General features: G+C 44.2%; 1 protein-coding gene across 6 annotated transcripts in view; it reads right to left on the bottom strand.

Annotated features, from left to right (window-relative positions):
- The window catches only part of SLCO4A1 (solute carrier organic anion transporter family member 4A1), a 48,021-nt gene that overhangs the window by 5,802 nt on the left and 22,322 nt on the right, over positions 1-19,897 (bottom strand). For 2 of the 6 annotated variants that reach the window (XM_065566130.1, XM_008178593.3), the window contains 10 exons: positions 17,764-18,896; positions 15,795-15,885; positions 12,717-12,838; positions 11,480-11,591; positions 5,116-5,270; positions 4,036-4,231; positions 3,256-3,418; positions 1,744-1,913; positions 1,204-1,268; positions 241-389 (listed from right to left, as the gene is read on the bottom strand). In XM_065566130.1, the coding sequence (XP_065422202.1) occupies positions 241-389; positions 1,204-1,268; positions 1,744-1,913; positions 3,256-3,418; positions 4,036-4,231; positions 5,116-5,270; positions 11,480-11,591; positions 12,717-12,838; positions 15,795-15,885; positions 17,764-18,556 (2,016 nt within the window). In that variant the 5' untranslated portion in view covers positions 18,557-18,896. Of the gene's footprint in view, positions 1-240; positions 390-1,203; positions 1,269-1,743; positions 1,914-3,255; positions 3,419-4,035; positions 4,232-5,115; positions 5,271-11,479; positions 11,592-12,716; positions 12,839-15,794; positions 15,886-16,195; positions 16,463-17,763; positions 18,897-19,897 lie in introns of those variants that run through there. The other 4 variants (XM_005302900.3, XM_005302899.3, XM_005302902.5 and 1 more) reach the window with 3 other exon arrangements.

The following is a 19,897-nucleotide window of genomic DNA, read 5'->3' as shown; positions in this document are numbered from 1 at the left end:
AATGATGGTACCCAGAGAGTTGTTAAATTGTGAATCATAAATGGAATATTTGCATGTAGGGACAAACACTTTGCTGTGTTTTCATGCCAAAGTTGCGTGAAGATAGGATTCATGCTGTGATCAGAACAGCATAACAGAGGTTTCCAAAATTCTGCCACAGTTGGCGCTGCTCATCTAACCAGTCATCAGCAAAAAGCACAGGCTAGGAGATGTGAAAGTGAAATAGTAACTGGGCATCACCTTGTAGACAATTCCAGCAACCAGAGTGTATCGGCTCATGGCGGAGTTCTGGTAAACGTAGCAAGAACCTTGTTCTCCACACTGGTTCTGCCACACCAGACATGATAGATCAATCATTGAGCCAAAGGCAATAGGACCGGGAATGGCTCCTGCATGAAGACAGAATGGAACATCAGTTGATATAACTTCTATCTATCATCCTCAAGGTAGCCCAAAGCACTTTCGAAACAATGTGTCGGGTTTTGCAGGTACAGTGACTGAGTAAGCTACACTGCAACCTGTATGGCTGGAATTTCCAAAAGAGCCTAAAGGAGTTAGGCACCCAAACCCTACTGAGTTGGGTGACTAATGCCCATCAGCTCCTTTGAAAACCCCAGCCTATGAATTCAGCAATGACTTATGTAGTTATCCAGGGCCTTGGACAACACAGCCCATTTTCTTTTTGGAATGAGCAGTTGCTCACTGCTATTGTTTACTCCTTTGGAAACATGTTATGGGAGTTTTAGTTTTCCGTCCAACAGCCAGCTTACATGGTTAACAAGAGATCTCACTTCAGCACATGACACTTGGTAAGAGTTCAAATCTGCATCCCCACCAGGACCCCCAGGAACTTTTGGTGTCCTGCCTGGCGCCCTGAATTTACTAAACTCAAGCTATTGTATGATATTGTATGAAGCTTTGCTGTTCTGTATTAAGTTATCTCTAGAGCTGGGTGAGCTATTCACCGTGAACAATCTAGCTGCAAAATTTAGCTCTTTTTTTTTCCTGTTTGCAAATTACATGCAAACAGGATTGGATGTTTATGAATAGTGTAGATAGGTGAGAGAAAACATCCTCCACTCAAACATCACGTATCCCCATTCCCCTGCCCTTAAACTATCTGTATTTGGCCCACGGACACTCCTGAGATAAGTGTTTTACAAATACAATAGGAAAGACATACACATTCACTCCATACTATACCTAGAGTTCTTACTACAATCCACTGGATTCCTAGTGCAAATGATCTCTGTTGGTCGGAGACGCACCTAGAGTACACAAAGTTCGAATTTTAAAATGTTGACATGAAGTAGTAGCAGCTCACCAGCACCAAAGAGAAGTGCCTCTCCACACCCCATAATACCATCAAACAGTGTACTCTGATGATAAAGGGATATATTTTCAGCCAGAATGAGGCTCATTCTCCCTTTTTGTGGACATAATGTGCACCCGCAAAATTTGTGTCCACGCTTTTGGGAATTGTGAGGGCAAATCTGGATATTTGCACATCTAACTACCTCACTGAGGGCACAAATGAGCTACATACAGGCGCAAGTGCTCAGATTGTGCTCACAACCGGACTGAATGGAGAATCACGCTCGATATCTTCAACACCCTGAAAACTGGGCCATTTTCATCAGGCCCTGTATCACCATTGCTAGGATAAAATGAAAACATTTGCATTCAATTACTTCCTGCTGAAACGGGGGCTTTGTACGGTAAAGAGAAGGTTCCGCTGCTTACCGTAGAGTTGCGGTCAGCGCCGGAATACTGCATAGGAATGTAAAGAAAATCACAAAAAACATGAAAAGCAGCAGGACAGTTCTCTCACAGGAGGAAGTGCATTTCCCTGGAATCGCTTGGGCAGAACCACTGGGATCATTCTCCAGGACACAGCTACATTCATAGTAAACCTGGGAAACAAACACCTTGTCAATTTCCCAAAGAGACAGTGTTTCTATAGGCATCATTTGGGCCATAACTAGAATTGCACATGGTCAGATCAGCTGTTTTTACAGCTGGGTTTTGCTCCTGGAGCAGAATAAGGCAACCACAGCAGGGCCAAGAATTTGGCCTTATGACCATTTCCAGTGCAGATATTATCAGGTCGGGTGGCAATGAACTTCACGAGACTGCTCTGAACTCTGGAAACATTAGTTATTGCATAGCATGAACACCCTCCCACACACTGTCCCCTATGTGCACAAAATACTAACAGGGGATTAAGAGCACACAATGGGACAAACTTTGCTCTGAGAATGGGAATTATGTGCACACAATGGGACAAATTCAGTTCCCAGTTCTACCCGTGTAAATTCAGAGCTCAGTTCAGTTATCAACAAATATAGGCTTGAAATTAGATGAAGATTTCTGACCATCAGAGGAATGAAGTGGGGGCAAAAAACTTAACTGGTTTCAAGACTGAGCTTGATAAATGTATGGAGGGTATGGTATGATGAAACTGCCTACAGTGGCATGTGGTCCATCTGCAACTGCTAGTAGCAAATATCTCCAACCTCTGTAGGAGATGGGACACCAGATGGAGAGGGTTCTGAGTTACTACAGTGAATTCTTTCCCAGGTGGGTCTTGCCAACATGTTCAGGAGCTAACTGATCATCATATTTGGGGTCAGGAAGGAATTTCCCCCAAGTCAGATTGGCAGATATCCTGGGGGGGTTTAGCCTTCCTCTGCAGCGAGGGAGCACGGGGCACAAGTGGGTTTGAACTAGAGTAAATGGTGGATTCTCTGTTCTTTAAATCATGATGTGAGGGCTTCAGTAACTCAGCCATAGGTTGGGGGTCTATTACACGCGTGGGTGGGGGAGGTTCTGTGGTCTACGATGTGCAGGAGGTCAGACTAGATGATCATGGTGGTCCCTTCTGGCCGTAAAATCTATGAATCTATGAGTTATGCAGGATTTACATCAGTGCAGCTGAGAGCAGAATCTGACCCATTGCATGGAGTCTAGACTCCTAAGTAATAACATTTGGAACTTCAAACTCCAAAATGGAACAGCAGGACTAGGTCAGTGCAGAGCAGAGAAGCATAACCAGAGTACTTGCATCTCAGTTGGTGCCCAACGCTCAGGAATGCTATGTATTCACAGGGGGTCCTTATATAAGTTTATATCAGCTTTAAAGCAAAACTCAAAACCTGAATAAACTTAATGTAACTTCATCAAGGCTGGCCAGATTTTATGAATGGATATGCTAACTAATGTTCTTTGCTAACACCTGGGTTCTTCAAACCGTACCGTCTTGCCACTATCGAGGATTGACTTTTTTTTGCACCCTGCATAGCAGGCAGAGTAATACATGATGTCATCACTTCCACAGACTGGACTGTAGATCTCCCTTAGACAGTCACATTCAGTGTTGCACGCTGCTGTCAGGTTTAGGCTGCTTTCCAGTAAGATGCTAAAGGAAACAGTGGATTAGTCAGCAGATGTTCCTTTAACCATATCTTCCAGGGCTGGGTGGGGTGGAATAAGGGCTTGTTTACATTACCCGCTGGATCGATGGGCAGCGATCGATCCAGCGGGAAACGATTTATTGCGTCTAGCCTAGACGCGATAAATTGACCGCCGAGCGCTCTCCTGTCGACTCCAGTACTCCACCCGGAGTGAGAGGCGCGGGTGGAGTTGACGGGGGGAGCGGCAGCAGTCGACTCATCGCAGTGAAGACACTGCGGTGAGTAGATCTAAGTACCTCGATTTCAGCTACTTTATTCACGTAGCTGAAGTTGCTTAACTTAGATCAACCCTCCCACCCCCAAGTGTAGATCAGACCTAAGAGGAGAAGGAGGGCACAGGGGTGTGTGAGAGGGGATGCTAAGATAGTGGGATGCTGGAAGGTGCTAGGCTGTGTGTAGTCATACACTTGGAACATGCCTATAAGGTTGGCTTTGCAACCATGCAGCGACATTATTCTGTAGTGCATTAATATTAATCTCAGTGTTGATTACTCAGGTTTATCCTTGTGTTTCTGTACCATCACAACACACGACTGACGGGAACTGTGATCATTATTATTACCTTCGGTTGTACATCTGTGTTACTCCCGCCATAGGCATGTTAGGGCAATGAATGAAAAATATGAAAACAGCCAGGAGACTTGTCACTGTGCAAAGTAAACACAATTTGATGATTCCGGAACAGCGAAGCTTAAACTTATTCACGATGAATCCTCCCAGGAATGTGCCTCCTCCCCCCGCTGGCACAACAAGATAACCTAGGGGGAAAAAACCAAACCTATAAATATCAGGAAGGGAGTTTCTATTTGTCTGAATAAATACACTACGGAGTTGGCACAATTGTAACTCCTTCTGTGCCACTGGCCTATGCTTCTTTCTTGATAGGAATTTATAGGACTTGAAAAGAAAAGAAAAGAAAAGAAAAGAAAAGAAAAGAAAAGAAAAGAAAAGAAACCTTCTGCCTTCAGTAGCAGCTCTGGGAAAATCTGAGAAAATAAAGAAATATTTTCCGCATATAGTGCAGTTCTGCCCTGAAAAATGACTCTCCAAGAATAGCATGTTTATTGTATCCCACTGAATTCAGATCAAATTTGCTCAGTTTTCCAATTTAAAGATATTAACCTATGTGTATATGTGTGTATATATATATATTTTTTTTTCTAATTGGCTGGCCTGCAAACTCAGCCTGGGGTCTGAGAGTGAAGCTGGGTTCTTTCCAGCTGTATGTTACCAGTAATACAGGTTCTGCAGCTCAGATGCTCTCCTCATTTGCACTTGAGTAAATACTTAGATACCACTATTGACAGTTCTCTTGATGGTGCACAAAAAGCAACAAACCCCAGCTCACTGTGTGTTGGTTTGGCAGGACCAACTGGTGTAAAAGTTGGAAAAACATTTCCCACTAAAGTTAGTAGCTATAACACTGACTATACACACGGTGCAGGTCTGCTGGGTCGGAAAGAGCCATTTATATTTAAGATTGCAGCCACATTTTACATGATACACACAGTGTAATTACCGCATAGTGTCAGTACTGCATTTGACTCTGTGATAAAAGAGATCATCTCCTTGATCATGAGATTTTAGTATTTTTAGACAATATAAAATTTACATGGACATGATTGAAAATCTCTTTTCTTACCAAACAAGGTAGCAGCTTCAGAGGCACTTAAACTATACTGTGACTCAAGGAACTTGGGTCCAAAAGTAGACATTCCCGCAATGAGCGTGGCTTCAGTTGCTCCAGCTAAACAGAGGAAGATGAAGGTAGGGTTCTTCAGAAGCAGCAATAATGATCTGTCGAGTCCAAGAGGCATACAGAAAAGACAAAAATGATGCAATTGCATTGGGTGGTGCAGTTTTACTTTGTTATTGTCTCTTTGAATCTAAAGGGCTAGAGGGGGGTCTTTAGGCTCATCCTTGCATAAGGGTGGTACCCAGCTGCCCCACCTTTCACTGGAAGAAAAAAGAAAGGAAATAGTTGATACAGCTCTTTAAAAATGCAACATGCTTCTCTCCTCATGCTGATTCAGCCATGGCGCCAAGGAGCCGCACCCCTCTCTGACCACTCCCTCTCCACCTACTCAGGGTGGGGACTATTGGACGAACGTTGTTGGGTAGCATCCCCTGTCAGCAGTCTCCTCCCTTGGAAGTGGAAAATCGTGAGTTTGTCCACTGAGCGTGATCCATGTTGTAGGGGTTTCTCAATATTTTTTCCACTTGCCTATCCATGTAGAATGATGATTTTCCAAATTGAATACCTGGATTGCACCTGCAGACTTTGCGAATGCATCTGTTGTGCCCACCTAGCTGATATTTACATAAGTAAACAGGGACCTGCATATGCACAACGGGTGTCGCATGTGCAGTCATTGACATCATAGGTACAAAATAACGTGGGTCTTGCAGACACAAATGGTGAAATCACAAATTCTGTGGGTGCAATTTAGATGGTGAGTTTTGAAAATTCGGGGCTTGTGTCTGCAAGGTGTTGAGTGCCCTCAATTCCCATTCAGGGCAATACAATCTGAGGGTGCTCAGCACCTTTCAGAATTGGGTCAGAATTGAAGGACAACATATCAATAAATACCCTGCTAGATCCTGATTCGGCTAGCTGCTGAATACACTCAATTCTCATTCCAGTTTATGGGAATTAGACCAGTAAGCAGTGATCTTAATCTTTGTAACCCTGATCCGGACCAGGTGACTGGGGTCAGGAAATAAAGCTGTGTCTCACACCAGCACTCCTGTGTGTCACACGTTTACTATTCTACAATGCAAACCTAATAAGTTTATTTCCTGCTCTAAGTACTTTCATAAAGACCTTATCGTCCTACTGTAAAGCAGCAATCACCACAGGCCAGACAAAGTGGGTCACAATTTAAGTTTAACTAGTATGTTTAGCAAATAACTGGAATTTATTAGGGGAAAGCAGACATTCCAGACAATTTGCCATGTGCCATATTTATGCAGAAAGATGATTCAGCAGTGATCCTTCTGTTGGATACAGAAAAAGCCCCGGGCTTGCTTGACAGTCTCAGTTCTCCTCCTCTATCTGGGATATTGAATTAGGAAATCTACACTGCTTTGCTGGGATTTCTTTTGTTAACTGGCTTGAAATTCTGTCATGTAACTCTATTAGCCTACTCCAATTGCTCCCCTCTGAGGCTGTTATGTGTAATGAAAAGTCCTGCCAAAAGCAATTTGGAACATACTGGTTATCTCTGGAATGACAGCGAGTGATGGACTCATCAGAGCTCTCCATACAGACAGATGATGTGCATGTGTGTTTTATGTCAAAATCACTTGACAGTTGCTTATTGCTTTGGAGAGAATGTGGAATGGGGGCAAAACTACTGCCATGGAACTAGATGTCACATAAGTAGAGCTGGTCAAAACATTTCGGATGGAACTCTTTTCTGCTGGAAAATGCTGATTAGATGAAATCACAATGTGGGAGCGTATTGATTCCATCAAAACTTTCGATGGAAACCAGGCAGGCAGGTAGGTGGACCAGCCTCCGTATGTTTCCCAGGCAGCTTCTGAACTCCCGGGGCAGCTGCTTCCCAGGGCTGTCTGCTCTGGTTCCCTGAGCAGCAGCCGCTCCATGCTACCTACTCCTCGGAAAGCTGGCTGCCTGTGGAGTTGGGCACCAGGAAGTTGGTCAGCCTCCATTTTGATTCTCCTGAAATGGAATTTTTCATCCCATGAAACATTTCAAATTATTCACTTTTCGCCCTGAATTGAGATTTTTTTTCCCCCTAACAAATTGAAACATTTTCAGTGGGAGGGAAGTTCTGTTTTCTGGCCAGTTTTAATGCGGGGTCTCTGCATCACACGTTTTGGGCATTTAGATATTTATGAGTGACTACCACTGTGCCGTATATGATTTCTTTACGCCCAAACAATCAAGAAAGAAAAGAAAGAAAGAAAAATGGTAAATTCCTATAATGTAATTTCATAGGACCCTATTGCAACCGTTCTCTCCAACAGTTAGAATCAGTTTAATTCCTTGAATATTCTTCCAGGGATGACCTTTTATTTTTTCCCCCAATCATTTCCCTTAACTGTAACATGAAAGAAATTAATCTGCATGACTGCATTTTATTTGGAAGCGTAATGACTAATCTCTTGACTAGAAAACATATGGCTGATTGTGTATATTGTGTGCTAGCTCCTATCTTCTACGCTCAAAAGAAAATAGAACAATAGGACAGTAGTTATTCCATCACAGGAGAGCCATTTTTGCCTGCAGAGTGAAGGTGTATGCGTCAGATCCTCAACTGGTGTAAATCAAGGTAGTTCCAGTGACACCATCGGAGGATCTACCCCGTCTTCTATTGCTAACACATGTAGGGACTGATCCTGAGAGGTAGTGCCCAATACAAAATATGAATGGGTTTGGATCCAGGGCAGCTGCTGCACAACTCCTGAGAAGTCCTGGATGTCCTCAATTCTTGAATTCACTGGGAGCTGAGGAAACTCACCATTTCCCAGGGATAAGGCCTGCTATATATTAAAGTCTGATCCCGCAACGCTTACCCATATGGGTAGCCCTTACTCATGCAAATAGTCCTGTTGACTTCACTGAGACCCTGAGCAGGATCTACTCACCTGTGCAGAATAGGGACAATGGGTTGTCATAGCATTCACGGTCTACTAATATTTTAATAAGCCAATAACATGCTACTTAAAAACTGTACACTTATGTTTACATCATCTTAGTGCATGTGGCATGGGGACTTTTTCATCTTTTGAAAGGATTATTGTTTAAAAGCACTAAATGAAACGCAGTTAACTTCCTCCCTTTCCAAAGCTAAAACAATGTTAAAGTTGTGATGCAAATCAACGCTTCCTCCCCGCAGGTAATCCAAAAGGCAGGAATGTAATATTGACCTCAGCTCTTTGTTTTGGAGATCAGTACATTGTGCATGCCTGATATACCAATGAGCAATCCTCATAAAACAGATGTTTATCAACTTTGTATAAAACTCCCCTACTCTGATCAGCCCCAGCAAACTATTTATCAAGCGTGTCTCTTGTATATTCTGTTTAAATCTCTATTGGATTGACACCAGTGGACTTTTTCATGTGCACTACTAAAGTGGAATATGCGATAGAAATCGGCAGAGGGAAGTAGAAAAAAAATGCTACTTTTATGAAGCCTTTCTGAACCAGGAACCAAGCCGCAATTCACTGATCGACTGTTTCATCATATTGGTTTCATTCTTGGTGGTTGCTGGCTGCGAGAATAGCATCATGTATTAAGCAGTACGTGCTTTCTCAGGAGCAGAGTCAGGCTACTTGGACCTCACTGAGTGGCACCTTATTCTACAGGTAATTCTACATATCTCAATGGAATCCTCTTACTCTATAGAACATGAGTAAATGTGCCAGAGTCCCACCCCTAATTAACATAAAACTGGAACAGTGCTCCTATAAAATTAAGCTGCCTTTTGCCCTTGTAACTGACACATCAGCCCATTCATCTAAAGCTGCCTCGTTTACAGATGTGATCCATTCCTCTAAAACAACTTCCCTTTAGGGCATTTCCTCTTCTCTCAAAGCAAACCAGAAAACACAGAAGCATGTACAGTTGGTTTTTTTTTTTTTAATAAAAGGGACAACTGACTCATTTTTTAAGATGCATAAAAATACATTCAGGTCTAGACTGGCTCTTATTTTATATGATCTGGTTTGCCCACCTCTAATTATTTGCCATGTGTTCTCCAGGGACTAGGCACATTAAGGAATGTTCAAGGCCAATGAACTGATCCTGCAGCCCTCACTCAGGCAAAGCTCCCCTGAGGTCAATCAGAGTTTTGTTTCGGTGAGGCCTGTGGAGTGTGAAGCACTGAAGTTTAGATACAGCTCCCTTAACATTATTTAAATGCAGTTTTTGAATTTAATTTCCGTGTGGCGAGTCATGACCTCCAAAAATGGCACTCGGTCAAGAATTTCATTTAATAACAAGGTGGAAATCGGTTCAATGCAATATTCTTCACAAAACGTACTTAACCCCTGGTGAACTGCTTTGGTGTTGCCCTGTGTGAATAGTTGCTTAGAGTCAATCAAAGTTGGCTATTGTATGAGGTAAATTCTCCTGTGCATCTCTGTTTCAATCCTCCTTTTCATGTGCAGAGGAAGTTAATGATTCTAAAATTCACAAATGACCCTTAGCAACAGGATTATGGTTCTGCAGCAGCTATTATTTTTGTTTGCATTGTGTGGGTATAACCTGTCGCCTGTAGTTGTCTCTAAGAATGATACTTGGAGAGGTTGAGGAAGTAAACATATAGTTGCTGGTGTTATACTCAGCTTCTACAAAAAAAGTGCATCACAACTAACACAGAGCATTTCTCCAAGATCCAACTCCTGTACATTCAGTTAAAACAGAACTTCAAACGTCACGTGCAATAGCATCATTCAATAACTCCCAAACATTGCCAATTGGTATCATGGCCCTTTCTGTCTCCCACACTCCTCCAGCTAAATGCTAACTGAAAACAGCACAGAGAAATTCTGACTCTCAGTAATCAGATGTTACCTGTATCTTATTTAGGTCAATTGTTCATTGACATTTCCTGCTTTACGTTTCCAGAAAACAATTTCCAATTAAACTGGATTTTGGCCTGTGTGTGTGTGCGGCTACGTTTACACTATGAGCTAAGGGTGTGATTCTCTCATCAAGCTACTGTGACTATAAATAGCAGTGTAGCTGCGGTAACATGGGAAGTAGCAGATGAGACACAGCTCAGCCCTGCCTCCACTGCTGCTACCCATGCTACCTTGGCCACACTGCTCTTTATAGTCACACTAGCTTGATGAGAGCTAGTGCGAGTATATGTGTACACAAGCAGGGGAATTACACCCCTAGGCCATAGTATAGACATAAGCTGTGTGTGTGCCTACACAGAGAGCTGAAGACTGGTTCTAGTCCTGGTCCTGCACTCTGCCACGGCTACTTTGCATAAGGAGAGAATAGAGGGAAAAACACAAAGAAGCTGATTGACAGAGGAGAAAGGAAATGGAATAAAACAGAAAGGAAACCGAGATAAAACTAGGACAACAGGAAATAGATTTGAAACAGAGATACTGTATTAGACTTGCTATGAGCAAGAAAAGGAAACAAAGATGAACATTATAGGGACATATGAGGAAGCCAACATGGGACTAAAATAAGAGGAAAATAAGAAAAGCTCAGAGAAGACAAAGATGAGGAAACACTGGACAATAAACAAGTGAGCAGTGATGCAGAGTGAGCAGTTTATAAGCAATAATACAAGTTTAAGGGGAAGAATCAAAAGATAGTGCCTGTGCATGTAGTTTAGATCAGTGTTTCTCAAACTTTTTGGTACCGGGGACTAGCTTGCTCCTTCCTAAACTGTGTCAGGGAGATCTCAGGGACCAGTGTCGGTCCACGTACCGGTTGTTGAGAAACACTGGTTTAGCCTACAGTTGTGATTGGTATTAAGCCACCTGCTGTAAAACCCACCATGTCACATATCCCGGATGGTACGTGGGTCTCTGTGGGCACAAAATTGTGCTTATGAAAACAATCTTACAGGTAACACTTGCTGTAACACACTGTGATGCTGTGCACTGGACCATCGTTGAACTGGGGTTTATTTCAAAGGCTGAAACACAAACAGTTCCAGGAATGTAAATTGTCCCCATGTCAACCATGGAGCTGCATTTGGTGACTAAAGTTCCTAGATTTATTCCTGGCTCTACCATTGAATCTGTAAAATGGGGTTGATGATACCGATCTGTACAGGAGCATTATAGTATTAATGTATGTAAAGTGCTTTGGGGATGATTGGCTTGAACTTGGAAGATGCGGAGTGTCATCAACTCAAACTGATTTCAGTAGCATCCTTCAGGATCAAGCCCCAGGTATTGCGAAGTATTTCAATTATTATTGCAGAAAGCCAGATGAAATTGGGACCATTTCCCTAATTTTGGTAAGAGCTCTCTGAATGTCATGCACACGCAAAGGTACTCACCGTGGAAGGTCTTTAACTGTTTTCCCAAAGGCGGGATCCGATGCCATTTCTTGGCTCCCATCTTTCAGCTGATGAGTCTCAGAGACTCTCATGATGATGTAGCGCTGGGATCCTGAAAACATTGATGTAGGAAATAGAGACTATATGAGAGGAGGGTTTATGTGCCACACAAGTAGCAAATTCATGAGGGAAAAAAGCACCGTAGTATAAACCTGATGGTAATATGACTCAGCTAGTCAGAAAATGCTCAACAAAAATGTTTCCACGTAAAAGAGGATTTTTTTTCCTGCAAAATTTTTTCCATGGGACACTTTTGTGCAAACGTTTTACCATTTCCCAACAAAGAGCAGCTTTGAAAGTTAATGGGAGTTGGGTGCTTGACTCCAATTTATTCCTTTGAAGCCCTCTCTCTCTCCAATTCCTTTGTCTCACATTTATCCCACTTTCTCTCTACTCGTTCATAAGAAGCATAAAGGGGCGGAACAGAGAAAGACAACAAAACACTGGGAAGACAGGTGGCTGTGAAATGGAAGATGTGAAATCAATGTATAAATTACACTTTAAAATACAAGAACTTTTTTCCCAGCCTATTGTTTCCTCATTCATTGGCATTCATCCAGAAGGGCAACATTTAGTCAGGCATATCTCAAAATAGGAGGAGTCAGCCCGTAGGTGTTAATGACAATCAAAGTATTATGCACGTCTGCGGGACAGGCAGAAAATGTCACATTATCTCAAATGTTCAGCAAATGAGAACAAAAGACAAAAGACAGAGATGGAGGGGAGGACAGAGAAGCAAACAAAAGACCTTAATGGGGAACAAAATACATGGGTGAAATTGTATTTTGTTCCTTCCCCGTGTATAGGCAGAGATGTATAGCTTGCAAGCTGAGGATAACTGCCTGAATGCAAGTGTTGGTGACATAGAGGACAGCATAAATAGCAGGCTACTAGTAACAAAACAAAGAAACAGGGTTCTGCCCCACTGGAGTAATTAACATCTAATGATTAAGTTCTTTCCGCTCCAACCTAAAGCAGCCAATTTGCATGGCCTCATCCATAGACGTATCAACTCTGTGACACTGAAATGAGAAACAAGGTTTGTATCACAGCAGCAGCAAGGCTCAGGCAATAGCTCCACTGAAACACAGGCTAATGAGTCACGGCAGCCGTCCTCCATTAAGAAGATCCCCAAGTGTTTTACCCGAAGTTATTCAGGATTTCATTCTTCGTATACCTGGCAGCCGGCGAGGGTAACCCAGAATGGGAATGGCAGTGAGAAGGGCAGCAGCTCCAGCACCCAGGAATCCTATCCACCAGGCCCCAACCCAGAGAGTATTATCTGGGGTTAGATCCATTCTGTAAAAGAACAAAGGGGGGAAGGCAGTTACCTAACTGGGAGGGAACATTAGAGGCTTCTTCACCCTAACCCTGGCATGGATCAGGAGTAGCAGGTGAAGTCAGCAAAGTAAAACTGGCACAAGGCGGAGGGCAATCTGCCCCCAAGTATATTTTGTGCACATGACAAACTGAAAACTTGGAGCCAAATTCTGCTCTTCCTGACACTAGTATAAATCTGAAGTAACGCCCCTGGCGGCAATGGAGATAGCAGATTTATACAGGTGCATCTGAGAGCAGATTTTAGTCCTTGGATTTTACTTCTTACTGAAAAATAAAACCACCGTCCAAGGGGGCTCTGTGCTGTAAGGAACCAGAGAAGACTTATCTTTACTATTAAAACCTCACGATGGGCTACATTTTAACTTTACAGCCTGCCTTGGGTAAGGGGCTGTGTGGAGCTGTGCTGTCCCAGGGGCAGACCCAGAGAGTCACAGCTCCACCCTGCTTTCCTTCCTCTGGGGAACTTGGAATACAACATTTCCCTCCTTTTCCCAGAACAGGGGGGGGGGGGGGACAGAACTAGGGCTCCTCCCACTCCCGGCGCTTCTTACTCATTCGCTGCCAGCAGCTGAGTAGCCCCTGCTGTCCCTGCAATAACAATCTGGCCAAGGCTCAGCAGGGGAATTACAGGGCTTTATCCCCCATATTCTCCTGTACGGCTGAGTAAGGACTGTGGCAAGAAAAACGACATGTGGCTGGGTGTTCCCAGCCTGGAGTCAGTGCTCAATAGCAGTGTGAAAAGTACTGTCAGCCCTTGGCATTCTCCTGTAAGTCAATCATAACAAAACCCAGTACAAAAGGCTGAACAAGCCTGAGTATTCAGAACCCTCATCTAACTGTGCAATAGAAGCTCTGCCAAAGGGCTCTTTATTCGCAAACAAACTGCACAAATCATCCTTCCGAACTAAAGGCAAATTCAAAGGCTGGCACAGGTGAGTTCCATCGGCGACACAACCTCTGGGGCTGCCGCTTCAAAGCCGCTCCAAGCTCAGATGTTCCAAACACCTACGCGGTTTGCCAGCGGGATGTCTTATCACATGAGAGAGCAGCAGAGTAAATTTAGTGCTTGGGTTTCATGATTGGGATCAAAGGGGAAGTGAAGTACTGCAGCATTTTCCACCCCTTTCTGTATGTAACCAAAGAGCTGAAAATCTGATCAATGTGTGTGGAAACAGCACAAAACGTAGCTGAGAATATAACATCAGACGAACTCAAAAGCGCTCAGCATTTGAGGTCGGATTTGCCAGAGAGCCCAGCTCTTGTCTCGGCAGCTGAGCAAAATGAGCTGAATTTTTTTTTCTATTTTTCTAATGGAGATATCCTATCTCCTAGAACTGGAAGGGACCCTGAAAGGTCATTGAGTCCAGCCCCTGCCTTCACTAGCAGGACCAAGTACTGATTTTGCCTCAGATCCCTAAGTGGCTCCCTTATGGATTGAACTCACAACCCTAGGTTTAGCAGGCCAATGCTCAAACCACTGAGCTATCCCTCCCCCTATTCCAAATGTGCCCAGCACTCTACAGGTCCCACTGAGACCTATGGAGAACCCACCACTTGGGCAACAAGAGCGGCTGGGAGCACTTCTGAAAATCTGCCTGTTTCATTTAGATGCCGAAATGGGAGCTCGGCTCTGCTGAAAATCTGGCTGCTTCTTTTGGGTGCAAAACTGGGAGCTGGAGGTGCTGAAACCATTGCAACCAGGGCTCTGATGTGGTGCCCCTACGATTTGTGCATACAAGCAGGCTTCTGAATGAATAAACAAGATATTTTTACACATGGCTACCTATGCTAATGCTCAAATGTGAGCTTGCTACTGTAAACCACCCCACCATCTTGGCCAACACAATTTGTTATTGGTACTTATATGGCCCCTGCTACTGTAGTACCTCAGCTAGGGTGACCAGATAGCAAGTGTGAAAAATCAGGACACTTTGGGGGGGTATAGTTTCCTATATAAGACAAAGCGCCTAATATTGGGATGGTCCTGATAGTATCGAGACATCTGGCCACCCTAATCTCAGCACTTTATAATCTTTAATGTCTTTATCCTGACCACACCCCTGTCAGATAGGGGAGTACTATCATCTTCATTCCATGGGTGGGAAACTGAGGCACAAAGAGACTAAGTGACTTGCCCAAGGTCACACAGGAAGGCCATGGCAGAGCAGGCAATTGAATCCAGGTTTCCCAAGTTCTAGGCCAGCACCCTAACCACTGGACCATTCTTCCTTTCAGACCCACAGCCCTATTGGCAACTATAACAGATCATTCATGATAATGAGCCTGAAAACAGAGTTGTTTAACACTGTATTTATCTCTGAGCTCTCATCCGTTCCGGGTTCCATTTTCATTTCTATTTTTGTCACCCAGGCCTGCGTTCAATAGCAGATCAATCTTTTGCTACAAGGCTCGTTGCCGAAAGAAACAAAATGATCCTGTCCACTAATCTACCAAATGTCACAGCAAAATGACAGGCCAGGCTTAAAACACTTTTGCCAGGATCATTCATTTGCTGCAAATGAAAAAGAAACTCCCCCCAGTAAACCAAAGAGTGACTAGGTGGCACTGCAGAATCATTGTGAGGCATACTGGAAAAGGTGACATGCTGCAGACACAGGGGAACTCATTCAAGAAATCCTCTTGCTCACCACAGCTCAGCTCCAGCACATGACAAACCACAAAGCTGATGGATTTAGAAAAATAAGGCTTGTGAATCATTCTTTTCCATTAATGAAAACCCATCTTTCTGGTTTCATATCCACACACAGCCCACTTACAAATTCACTGCTGGACAAAACCCCTTTAGCAACTTAAATGGAAAACTACCCATCGTCTTCAAAGGTTTCATTTCATTTTTTTTAAAGGAACTGCACAGCATAAAGGAAAAGGAACAAGATTATTTTTACCAACTTACTGTTTGCCTATATGAGTATAAATATTTAGAAACATTCCTCCTACCAGATAACCTGCTGCGGGCCCAAGAATTGCAGCAGTGTAGAAAATAGCTGAAAAAGAAAACAATCAGTGTTACAGAATCCTTTGCATTTCACTGAAAGCCCTGACTCTGCTCTTTCTTTAAACTAGCCCTCAAATGAAACGGTGCAAAAAATCCTAGGGTGACGGTAGGCACTGGGCAAGGGAGTGGTATGAAAGTGCCATGGTCTCAAGTGCAGCTCTGGAAGGAAGCGTGCCTCACACAGGGCCGTAACCACAGTGAGGTGAGCAGGACAGCTGCCCCGGGTGCAAAACCGCAGGGGCAGAAAAATGGACCGGACAAATGCTGAAAAAAAAGTGGCAGCAAATACGCTTGCTCACCCTGGGCGCTAAAATGGGTAGTTACAGCTCTGGACTCACACACACAGCTCTGGTGTCTCAGCTCCCTTCCGCTGTGGGGCAACGGGTCAGTGCTGTGGAGGCTATGGACTGCAGCCAGCAAAGATCCTCCTTCATTTTGCAAGGCGGGATTCTGGACTGTAGGGGGCAGAAGAGCCTGGCTGGCTGTAGTTTAGAGCAGGTTCTCACAGCGGTGCCAGGTAACATTTAGATGAACATATATTGGTTGTTATTAAATACAAGCTCTCTGGGTGGTAAAAAGAGTAACAAGATCCACCCCCTGCTTCTGTCACTCAGGGAAGTCAGTAATTTCCTGCACGTCTTTACCAGCAGCAAATCATGACACTCCGCACACTGTCTCCGTAAGTAGAGGGAGGAACTGTGACTCTGCCTCCTTCCTGACCCTCCCTCCCCACATGCTCCAGCAAAAGAGGAAGCAGGCACGCAGACCTGGTTCGCCCGGACTTGCATGGGCGTATAGTCCGAGTCACACTGTTTCCATTTATTCCTCCCATGGTTGTGACATAGGCAGATGGACAATCATGTATTTGGGACTAGTCCAAGTACCCTTGGAGGCAATGCACGTGCATGTGTTTGTCAGATGGGAGCCTAAATTGGTTTCAGCAGAAAAACTACTATGTAATTTGGAGTTAACTTTTTTTATTATTTTCCAGTCAAGGGCTTGATCCTGTTAGCACGGACTACTGGGCATAATGCTTGCTACTGGGAATATGCCTGTTGTCTCACTACTGACCATGGCAAGCAACTTGCATGGTAGTGACTGCATGATTGGAGCCTATGTTTTGCTCCACCCATCACTGCCATCAGAATAGTGACATGGACCACTGACCTGAACAGACCCTTGTGGTTTCTTCCTCTATCTCCACAGCCCTCCGGTATTACAGCTCAGGCCCACAGGTCTATCCAAAGCCAACTGGAGTCTTTCAATTGACTCCAGATTAGGCCCTTAGTGAACATGTTCCCTATCACACCAATTTATATTAGAGGTCTTTTGCCGTTGCCATATGATTAGCCATGCATAGAAGAGGATCTTTATTATTATCAATGCCCTTCTCATGCTGTAGCACTAAAAGGAGAAATGCGATCTTGAGGATATTATCGCATGCTTTGGGGAAGGACAAAGAACCAGTGGATTGTGTTCTAAGTGTAGAAGCTGAGGTCAGACCTGTAATTCATATACTTGGTCAGATGTCAGAGCTCTGCAATGTTCAGATATATATGGGGATGGAGGGGCGGGGGATGAACCTGGAGATTTAAAGTAATGCATCTAGTTGCTGTAATATTCAGGCAACTCACAACATTCTTCTTGCCTGTAAATAACTGGAGGGAAAACTCAAAATCTTCCAGCCTGTTGCTTCCCCTCTCCTATTTTCATCTCTTCTGATATTTGGAACAAATGACTTGGATTACCCCTGGTGATCTCCTCCAGCACTTTACATTCCGGGCCAGCACAGATGCATTTGATTTCTCTTCAGCCAACATGACTGAAGAGAACAGAAGGCTCTTCCTCAGTAGGCTACTTGACTTACCAATATACACAGGGGAATAATTAGACTTGACATTTTCATCTAAATAGGTCACTCCAAGAGTGTAGAGTGGTGTCGCTCCAATCCCATGCAGGAACTGCCCGAGCATGAAGACAAATCTGTAGTTTGAGAGGATCGAGACGCTTTCCGCACATGGCATGCTCTGGTTGGAAGAGCACATGCCGTTCTCTTTTGGCAGGTGTACTTCATACTGGCTAGTGGTGAAGTGGGGCAATGCAAAGACAATGGAGCCGACTCCCATAATGAGCACTCCCCATCCCAGCCACCGCGGTTTATGCCCATTGCCCCCAAAGTAACTGACAAACGTCAAGCAGCCACATGCCGCTATGTCATAAGAGCTTGCAATCAGTCCGCTCTGGTAGCTGTGCAGGTCAAAGCGCCGTTCTATTGAGGTGATGACTGTATTAATGAAGCCGTTCACTATCATCCCTTGCAAAAAAGAAGCCACACAGAGGAATAACAAGACGCCCTTAGGTGTGTTGAAGAACTGTAAACAAGCAGGCGTGAAAGCCCCCCACCCACACTTGACTCCTTCGGAGGAGACATATTTCACTCCTTCGTTGCACTGGCTTTTCTTTTCGGATGCTGCATCGCAGAGAGGTTTCACACAAGAATCTGAAGGGCTGTTTGTGTTGGAATATGAAGTATCATTGCTCAGTGGTGTGGTACAAGGCTCCTTTATGCTGTTCTCAGCTGGAGTGGATGCGCTGGGTACAGTTAAATTCTGGGGGGAACTGAATTCATTTTCTCCTGTCGAATTATAAGACATTTCCATCAATGGGCAACCAAAGGCTTGTGTGGCTGTTTCTGGCTGAGGATCTTTTACCCGGTGCAGACACAATTTGGCTCCCAGTTTATTGCAATTTGTGGCCAGTTGTAAGCAGGCAGAGGGTGAATGTCAGGTTCCGGACCACTTCATTCTGTGACAAGAACATCAGAAGACGTTAGCAAACATGATGTGTCAAGCAGTTCACCATTCTCACTGATTGCTGTACCAAACCTTCATTTCGGAACCAATTCTCCCTCCGAGTTTAGCAAAACACTCAAGCTGCAGTGAGGACTTCAGATTTACCCAAAGCCTAATCCCGCCAATGGACTGAAATCTGCAGAATCACCTTGAAAAAGGAATAAGAAAACCCACTGTACATTAAATGATAGTCACAGGCAACATAACATTCTTACAAAGGCAAGGGGATTCTACGTTAATTCAGCAGCAATGTCTCCCTCTTCCCTTATTACTACAACAGTTTATGCTGAAAGTGTATCTCAGTGTGTCTCATGCCAGGGGATATTGGGACAAATTCCCTTCTCAGATCCACATGTGCAACTTCCATGGACTCTGAGGGCAGAATGCAGCTGCTTGTCATTCTGAAAATGTTCAGCACAGATGCTGCAATGTATAGAACCAAACTCAGACCATGCCCAGCCTATTTGTCTGTTTTGTCCACCTGTTTTGTCCTGTCTGCCATGTAGGTGGCGTGCTCCTTGGGTCAGAGACTGTCCTCCTTGTTACTCATCTGTACAGGACTGACCACAATAGGGCCCAGAGCCTATCGTAGAGTCCCTAGGCACTACGATAATAAAGATAATAAATAATACTCGTTATGATGCAAGACCTGACAGGTGGACCAGCCATAACAAGCCAACCCCCCTCACCAAGGTGCAAGTATTACAGCTGCTCAGTGCTGTGGTATGCCAGACCTCTAAGGCAGTGCACCAGGTGTACCATGACTTAGAGGCAAGTGTTAAAGGTGCTTCAGTTGCTAGGCCATATAAGCACTAGTCCCAGGTGTCCCACTAATGGTTAAAGTGAACAGGTATTATACTAGAACTGGCAGAAAGGGGACGATAGCAGATATCCTCAGTACAGTGGCTTAAGCAGTTGCAATCAGGGAGACGCTCTAGCTATAGCCAAACTAGGTAGCTGCTTAGGGCGGCAGATTTGAGTGGCACTATGACCCCGTGCACCAGGTCGCAATGCCACTCACTCAAATTTGACCTGGCCATTTCTCCATCATGATGGAGGAGCGGCAGGGCCAAATATGCTGCCATAGGCCTATGAAGGGAGGGTGTAGTGAGACTGAGTGGCCTCCCTCCGAATTGGAGAGCAAGGCAC

This window comes from Chrysemys picta, chromosome 13, assembly GCF_011386835.1.
Source record: "Chrysemys picta bellii isolate R12L10 chromosome 13, ASM1138683v2, whole genome shotgun sequence".
Lineage (NCBI taxonomy): Eukaryota > Metazoa > Chordata > Testudines > Emydidae > Chrysemys > Chrysemys picta.
This window is presented reverse-complemented; position numbering and strand designations above follow the sequence as displayed.